General features: G+C 36.3%; 1 protein-coding gene across 1 annotated transcript; it reads left to right on the top strand.

Annotated features, from left to right (window-relative positions):
* Positions 1-7144: 7144 nt before the first annotated feature.
* Positions 7145-7759, top strand: LOC102812505 (ras-related protein Rab-1A-like). The gene is made up of 2 exons (XM_006876144.1): positions 7145-7345; positions 7562-7759. The coding sequence occupies exons 1-2, from the start codon at positions 7145-7147 to the stop codon at positions 7757-7759; spliced, it is 399 nt and encodes a 132-aa protein (XP_006876206.1).
* Positions 7760-9405: the final 1646 nt, after the last annotated feature.

Raw genomic sequence — 9405 nt, 5'->3', positions numbered from 1 at the left:
GCTTTAGGAAAATATCACATTTATCTGTGGATTTTCAAAGGCTCCAGTGTATTAATTTAATATATATACCTGAATATTAAGATGAAAGCAATTTTCCATTAACTGCCAGTGGCCTCATTTGTTACACTCAGCCCTAGAGGGCCTCGAACCTCTGACTAGTCTTACACGGTCTGCAACAAGACATATCATAAACAAGCTCTCCAAAATCAAAGACAAGGAGAGAATCCTGAAAGCTGTTGGGGAAAAGAGAAGTGTTACTTACAAAGGCAAGCAAATCAGATAAAGCTCTGAACTCTCAGCAGAAACCATGCAGGCAAGAAGGCAATGGGGAGACACATATATAAAACCCTGAAAGAATAAAACTGCCAACCAAGAATCATCTATCAATCAAACACGTCAATCAAATATGACAGTGTAATAAAAACATTCCCAGATAAACTGAAACTAAGGGATTTTGCCAAACCCAACCCAGCGCTTCAAAACATCATAAAGGGAGTTCTTTGGACTGAGAACCAACAAGAACAGACAACAGACAGAGATTGACATATATGACAGCACCACCTGGAATTCAGTCAACAGATGAAAGAGTCCAGAATAGAACAAAACTATAAGAACAAATTCAGAGGATCTGGAAGGTCAGTCTATGATCAAAACATTACAATGTGACGATTCAGGTGGGATATTTTCAAGGTCATATTTTGATTTTCATGGACTTGTTTTAATTTTCTTCAGCTTCAGCCAAAACATGCATATGAGCAATTGATGGTCTGTTTCAGTTTTCCCTGGCCTTTTTTTCTGCTGAAGACATGGAGCTTTCTACCTTATATTTCCACAGATGTTGTCAATTTGATTTCTGTGTATTCCAACTGGTGAGTTCATATGTATAATTGTCTTTTGTGTTGTTTAAAAAGATATTTTCAATGAAGAAGTCATTGGTCTTGCAAAATTCTGTCATGCTGTCTCCAGCACCATTTTTGTCTTAACTTATACTTCCTGTTTGTTTCCAACCTTTTAATTCTAATTACCAGTAATTATCAACACATCTTGAGTGCATGTTTGATCAATTTTAAACTGAAGATAAATGAAATAGAAAAAAATAAAAGCAATTGAGACCTAGAACCAAGGGGCCTGGAGGAAGGCAGAATCTCCAGTGAGTAGTATCCAATTTGCCTAGGCGGAGTTGATGAAATGAAATGCAGATGGGTCTCTTGTGATACAATAGTGAATCATTGTTATCAGGACTGATTGTGAAGGTTGGAAATGTAAAGATAGACATTTTATAGCAAGGAAGGGAGGGAATAACTTTCCAGTCTAGGAGCGGAGGTCCCTGGGACCATCAATGGAGAAGAGCTGAAAGCGGGACCCTACCCAGAGAAGCAGTGATGCCTGAGATTGAGGCAGAGACAATGACGTGGAGCGATGGAGCAACTGGGGATTTTAGATCCAGAGAGGTAGAGTGACTGTGTGCTGAAGACTGGGGGTGGGGGGTAGTGTAGGGGGCAGGCTTGCAGAGTATACCCTTTGGTTGGTTGATGATGCATGGAGGGGATTGTAACCATGGCAATGATACGATATATGATAGAATGAATGTAAAACTAATGTTCTCCCATGTAAACTATCATATAATTCACAATAAAACACTTAAAAAAAAAACCAATTGAGAGAATCAACAAGAAGTTGGTTCTTTGAAAAGATGAATAAAATCAACAAATGTAACAAAAAAATAAAAAAGAGAGAGAAAGAGAAGATGCAAAGAACATGCCTAAGATACAAGATGGGTGGTCTCACATCAGAACCAATGGAAATATAAAGGATAATAAAAGAAAACTATGAATAATTGTATTCTAACAAATTTGAAAATCTGAAGAAATGGGAAAATTCTTAGAAAAATATAATTGCCTAAATTGCACAGAATAAAGTAAAAATCTTGAATAAATCTGTAACAAAAGAAGGAATTGATCAAGTCATTAAAAAACTCCCAAGAAAAGATGACCAAGCCTAAGTGGCTTTACTGGTGAATTTTATCAAACATTCAGAAAAAGTTGATACCATTTCTACTCAAACAATTACAGAACATAAAAAGAACATACAAATACATATTATGAAGTAAGCATAACCCTTATACCAAAATGAGGCAAAGACATCACTAAAAAAGAAAGTTCTAGACCAATATCCCTAATAAATATACATGTAAAAATTCTTAACAAAATCCTAACCAATAAAATAAAAAAAGCAATGCATCATGACCAAGTGGGATTCATATGGGTTTCAGGGATGGTTTGCCATTAAAAAACCAATCAACATAATCTACCACATAAATGAAACAAAGAAAAAGAAACACATGATCATATCAATTGATGCAGAAAAGGTATTTGATAAAATCCAACATTCATTCCTGATTTTAAAAAACACTCAATAAAGTAGGAATGGAAGGGAAATTCCTGAAAATAGTTAATCCAACAATCAACAAGCAACAAATCCAACAATCAACATTAGTCGTAATTGAGAGAAACTGAAAGCATTCTTTTTGTTAACTGAAACCAGACTGGGATGTCATGCATCACCACTCCTTTTCAATATTGTGTTATAAGTCTTAGAGCTATAAGACAGGAAAGGGAAATTAATGGCATCCAGATTGGCAAAGAAGAAGTAAAACTTGCAGATGATATGATTCTATACATAGAAAATTCCCTAGATGACAGTATGATTGGCTACTACAAGAATAAGCAAGTCGTTCTTCAGGAAGCCATCAAGGCAAGCAATCAAGTCCATTCAGTGCAAACCCCCTCTAAGACTGAAACTCACAGGGAACACATGAGCAGGCATGTAAGCTTGCTGATGACCACATTGATCTACTGGTGTGTGGAATAAGGGGAAAGACAGCAATGAAGACATGGGCTGAGTTCAACCACATTTCATAGACTTCCATTGACCTGGAGATCAGAGAAAGAAGAGAAAGGGCTGGTTGGTCTAGAGTGTGGTGAGACCTGAGGACACCTGAGCCCATGGACAAGGACATAGCTCTGGAGGACTAGAGCTGAAAGTGAAGCATCCAGCTGATATGAAGTGAGGGGAGACATACAAGAACATCCACACTTGCAGATAGTACCCATCTGACCTAGCCTCAATGGCTTGAAAAATCAGAACTTGACTAGAGGAAGATAATAAATAAGGATAATAATTTTTGATAAAGGAAACGAGGGTGAATGCTACAATTTGATGAACTTGACCTATACTCATGGATGTAGTAGTGCAAAATACCAACAGAGAGGGAAGGAGTTTTCACATTGAGTATCAATGCTATCCTGTCCGTTTACAAGGCAGGTAGGACGGGCAACTTAGACATTGGCTACCTAAAATGAGGGTGCAATAAAGGCATGAAGTGACTGGCTTACAAGTTTTCAAGAGGGAGTATAGTTTAAAAGTGTGCGGGGAAAGATAGATTCCCCACTGAATAGTTTTTATCTTCTCTAGATGGGTCTGGTGAAAAGAGATGGGGATAAGATTCTTATGATTCATTAGTGATTCAATTGTTATCATGACAAATTGCAATTGTTGCAATTGTAAAGGTACAAATTTTGTAACAAAAACAGAGGAATCATTAATCTTACAGCCCAGAAGCAGAGGACCCTAGGACCATCCAGGGAAAAGAACACAAGTGGAATGCAGGACCCTATCCAGAGAAGCAGTAACAGCAGAGATGGTGGCAGAGATGGGGACATAGAGAGATGTAGCAGCTGAGGACTCTAAATTCATGGAAAGAGAGGCTTACAGAATGAGCCCTTTGGTGGTTTAAATTATTATATATACCTGCGTGTTTAAAAAAAGAAAGAGCTAAAATGAACAGAGAGAAATACTGTTAACTGGTGATATATGGAGGGGATTATAATCATTATAATGAAACAAAGTATACGATTTGTTGAATGTAAAACTGATGACCTGCCCTGTAAAGTTTCACTCAATTCACAATAAGTACTTTTTAATAAAAAGAAAGAAAATTCCCAAAACTCATAACTAAATTATTGGAATGTTTTCAAAGATTCAGCAAAGTGGCAGGGTATAAGATCAACACACAAAAATCAGCTGTATGCTTTTTACACTAATAAAGAGAGCTCTGAAAAGGAAATCAAGAAAACTATATTATTTATAGCAGTCACCCAAAAGATGAAACACTTTGGGATAAATTTAACCAGATAAACAAAGACCTATACAAAGAAAACTACAAAATACTACTATAAGAAAGACACTTGCAAAAAATGGAATATGCTCATAGAAAGAAAGACTTAACATCGTGAAAATATCAATACTACCTAAAGCAATCTATAGCTACAATGAAATCCCAAACCAGATTCCAATGTTATTATTTCAAGAGATGGAAAAATTTACCACTATCTTTATATATAGAAAGGAAAGAGACCTCAGATAAGCAAAGCATTACTTACGAAGAATAAAGTTGGAGGCCTCTTACTTCCTGATCTCAAATACCTTGTGGTCTAGTGCTTTATCCTACAGTGCTTCTCAGGACTCCATTACCCATTGTTGTTGTTGTTAAGTGACATTGAGTCGGTTCCGACCCATAGCAACCCTGTACAGGGTTTCCGAGGGTGTAAATCTTTACGGGAGTAGAAAGCCTCATCTTTCTCCCGCGGAGCGGGCTGGTAGTTTCGAACTGCTGACCTTAAGGTTCACAGCCCGATTCGTAACCACTATGCTGCCAAAGCTCCTTCCATTAGCCATTAGAGATATGCAAATTAAAACAACAATGAGATATCATCTCACTTCAGCATTAATAACAAAGTTTGAAGAAAAAAAAAATAAGAAAGGAAACAACAAATGCCTGCAGGACTGTGGAGAGACCAGGACCCTCCTACACTGGTGGGACTGTATAATGGTGTAAACATTGTGGTAAAGGGTATGGCACTTCTTCAAAAAGTTGGAAATAGAAATACCATGACCCAGCCATCTCTCTGCTTGGCACATATCCACTATAAATAAGAGCCATGACACAAGTATATATATGCTGACCCATGTTCATCACAACACTATTCACAATAGCAAAAAGATGGAGGCAGTCCAAATGTCCAACAATGGAAGAATGTATATACAGACTTTGGTACATTAACACAATGGAATACAATGCAATGTTGAAGAATCAAAATGAATCTTCAAAACACCTCATAACATGGATGAATCTGAAGGACAGTGTGTTTGTGATTGTGAAATTAATCAATCACAAAAGGACAAACATTGTATGAGACCACTGTTGTAAAAACTCAAGGTTTCATGCTAAAAGAAACATTATATGATGGCTACAAGGAGTAGGAGGTAAGGGAGTGTAATTTACTAGCTAGAGGATAGACAGATGTTCACTCATGTGACAGGGGTGGCAATATACAAGAAAATGGAGGTTGGTAGAAGAATGATGAAGGCAGGTGGAGACAGGATGGTTTGCAAGTATTAAAAAGGATAGAAGTAAATACTGTTATATACTCAACCCTGTAACAACAGTGTTCTATGGGCAGATACATGGACAGGCTGAATGGTTATGAGAGGGAAAATGGGAGTATTCTCACAAATATAAAAGGATTTTAAAAATAATATTGTAAATGTCAGCTAACACACCTATGAATGTGATGAAGCATACAGGGGACAAAATGATGAAAACTTCTTAGATATTACCAGACATCCTAAGACAATGAGTTGCTGGGCCTGGAGACTCAGGACCACAATCTCAGGGAACATCATGGTCAATTAGCATAACTTAGTCCACAAAGACAATGTTCTACGTGCTACTTTGGTGAGTAGCAAAATATTGAGCAGTCACCTAAGGTGCAACTATTGATTTCTCCATGTGTGGAAGAAAGAAGAGTGAGAAAAATTTGAAGATGCTTGAAAGCAACAGTCCAATGGACCAATGGAACATGTGAACATCAGTAACCACGCCTCTAAGACCAGAAGAACTTGATGGTGCCCAGGTACCACTATCTACTGTAGAATGGATCTCAAAAAAAAAAATTTTTTTTTTTTAAGACCAGGCTTATTGATCAGAAAGAGGCATGAGGAAATGGGGACTATGACCCTCGACCACCCTTCAGGTCTGGAACAGAACTCACCCTCATGATCCAGTTTTCAGCCAAGTAGATTCATAGTAGAGACCGCAATGCTAATAAGGTATGTTCAGCAAGGATTAATCAATCATTCAAGATCAAAAGGGCAACATTTATTTAAGGGCAAAATTGAGAAGGTATGGAAATGAGTGTGGAATGGAAATAAGAGCCACAGGGTGGAAGTGGGAAGAATGTTGACACATGGATGGGATTGAAATCATTGAGATGAAAACAAATATATGATTTGTTGAATGTAAAACTGATGCTCTCTGTAAACTGTCACTTAATTCACAATAAGTTGTTTTGTTTTTAAGATTACAGCATAAATAAATAAAACAGAAACAACAGAAAGAATAAACAAACCTAGAAGTTTGTTCTTTCAAAAGATTAACATAATTGACAAATCATTTGAAAAATTTAAAAAAAGATAAAGAAAGAGAAGATGCAAATAACAAATAAAAAATGAAATGGACAGCATCACAACAGAACAAATAAAAATAATAATAATAGAATATTACAAGGAATTGGACTCCAACAAAATTTTAAATCTTTAAGAAATGGACAAATTTCTAGAGCTACATGACCTACCTAGACTAACATACACTAAGGCAGAAAATTTAAACAGACCCATAACAAAAGAAGAAACTGAACAAGTCATAAATTATATTTTTAAAATCTTGGTCCAGATTACTACACTAGAGAATTCTACCAAACATTCAGAGAAGATATAACTCCAATTATATGCAAACTATTCCAGTACGTATAGAAAGATGGAATACTCCCAAATTCGTTCTATGAAGCAAGTATAAACCTGACACCAAAACCAGTCCAATACATCACTAAAAAGAGAATATAGCATTTTGGGTAGAAGCAATAGCTGAGTGGCGGCGGCTGCTGATTGTGTTTAGGGGGACAAAGTCAGGGAAGAAATTTGGTCTCCGGGAACAGTATCTCATTCCTTTCCTTTGATTACCCGTGGTGCGGAGAGTCAGGGCGGAGGCTGCAAAGGTGGCGGTGGCGGCAGCAGCTGCAGTGACATGTCCAGCATGAATCCCGAATATGATTATTTATTCAAGTTACTTCTGATTGGAGACTCTGGGGTTGGAAAGTCTTGCCTCCTCCTTAGGCTTGCAGATGATACATACACAGAAAGCTACATCAGCACAATCGGTGTGGATTTCAAAATAAAAACTATAGAGTTAGATGGCAAAACAACAAAGCTTCAAATATGGGACACAGCAGGCCAAGAAAGATTCGAACAATCACGTCCAGTTATTACAGAGGAGTCCATGGTATAATAGTTGTGCATGATGTGACACACCAGGAGTCCTTCAATAATGTTAAATAGTGGCTGCAGGAAATTAATTGTTATGCCAGTGAAAACGTCAACAAATTGTTGGTAGGAAATAAATGTGATCTGACCACAAAGAAAGTAGTACTACACAACAGCAAAGGAATTTGCTGATTCCCATGGAATTCCATTTTTGGAAACCAGTGCTAAAAATGCAAGGAATGTAGACAAGTCTTTCACAATAATGGCAGCTGACATTAAAAAATGGATGGGCCCTGGAGCAACAGCTGGTGGTACAGAGAAGACCAATGTTAAAATTCAGAGCACTCCAGCCAAGCAGTCAGGTGGAGGTTGCTGCTAAAATTTGCCTCCATCCTTTTTCACAGCAATGAATTTACAATCTGAAGCCAAGTGAAAAAACAAAATTGCCTGAATTGTACTGTATGTAGCTGCACTACAACAGATTCTTACCGTCTCCACAAAGGTCAGAAATTGTAAATGGTCAATACTGACTTTATTTTTTTTTTTTTCCCTTGACTCAAGACAGCTAACTTCATTTTCAGAACTGTTTTAAACTTTTGTGTGCTGGTTTATAAAATATGTATGTAATCCTTGTTGCTTTCCTGGTATCAGACCATTTCCCTGTGGTTGGTTAGAATAGATTTTGTTTTGATGTTTATATTGGCATGTTTAGATGTCGGGTTTATTTAGTCTTCTGAAGATGAAGTTCAGCCATTTTATATCAAACAGCACTACCCATGTCTGTCACTTTCCATGCATAAAGTTTAGTGAGATGTTATATGTAAGATCTGATTTGCTAGTTCTTCCTTGTAGAGTTATCCATTGAAAGATTATACTATCTTATTAATAGTTTCTTCATACTCTGCATATAATTTGTGGCTGTGGAATATTGTAATTTGTTGCATACTATATAACAAAACAACTGAAGATATGTTTAATAAATATTGTACTTATTGGAAGTAATATCCAACTGTGTGGTGATAATATTGTTTTAATTCTATGGTTAAAGGGAATTATAACCTTGCATTATACCCAAGTAATTTGTGTGTGTAACCAGGGGATCTTAGAGTCATATCCAATATGCTTTCCAGATAATACCTGATGAAACAACCTGGGGAGGTGTCTATGTGGTTCAGGATTTAACCATCATTAGTGGTTCAGGAAAATTAAATTGTTTGGAAAACAAGTAAGTTTAGAATGTGTACTGTTTAGCCTATAATTTCTATCCTTCTCTAAAACCATGTGGAATGGCTTCATTTATTGTCTATATTTTGTTACTCACCTGTGGTAGAATGGCAGCAGCACACTCTTCCAAACTGACTGAAAGCAGATGAACATGTGTGCTAGTATTCTTTCTTCTAGGCTAAGTCAGGTGTCAGCTGTTTTATTTTCCACCATTGTATAGCATAAATTGGAGGAAAGTTAAAACATTGATGTAGAAAGCAGGAAATTCACTATTTGTCCTAATTTTAGAAATTATATTCCTAAAAAATTAACTGAAAGCATAAATACATGGTGGGAATTTTAAGTGAGAGAAATATACTTATTTGGGTGTAATTTTGCACATAATGAAAATATCCATTAAGATCTTAGGGTTTTATTTTTTATTGTGGGAAACAAAAACCTCTCACTAATATTGGTATTTTAATGTGATTGAGGTCAAGGTTTGTTCTTTGGGGTTGTTGAAGTAGTAGCCAAAACACTCTTAACATGGGAGCTTAGGATGTGACTGCTGAGCAACACATTTTATGGTGGGGGCCTTTAATTCAATGATAAAAATTTAAGCTAAAAACAAGCCAAAAATTAAAGATTTATTTTTCACTAAACAGGCAATTGAAATACAATGGTACAAAAATAAGTGGTAAGATTACTGTACAATGAAATGGACAGAATAAATATTCAACTTAATTTTCCATCTATGAGAATTTCACAATAAAATCATAGTTTACTTTTTTTGTATTATATATAAAAAAAGATTATAGTATC

The sequence above is a fragment of the Chrysochloris asiatica genome, unplaced genomic scaffold, assembly GCF_000296735.1.
Source record: "Chrysochloris asiatica unplaced genomic scaffold, ChrAsi1.0 scaffold00356, whole genome shotgun sequence".
NCBI lineage: Eukaryota > Metazoa > Chordata > Mammalia > Afrosoricida > Chrysochloridae > Chrysochloris > Chrysochloris asiatica.
Note: the sequence above shows the minus strand (reverse complement) of the source record. Positions and strands in the feature narration are given on the sequence as shown.

Excerpts from the sequence above, each read along its gene's own strand:
- LOC102812505 (XM_006876144.1), top strand. The coding sequence starts at position 7,145 with ATGTCCAGCATGAATCCCGAATATGATTATTTATTCAAGTTACTTCTG. Across the intron at positions 7,346-7,561 it reads AGCTTCAAATATGGGACACA|GAATTTGCTGATTCCCATGG; the intron begins GCAGGCCAAGAA and ends ACAACAGCAAAG.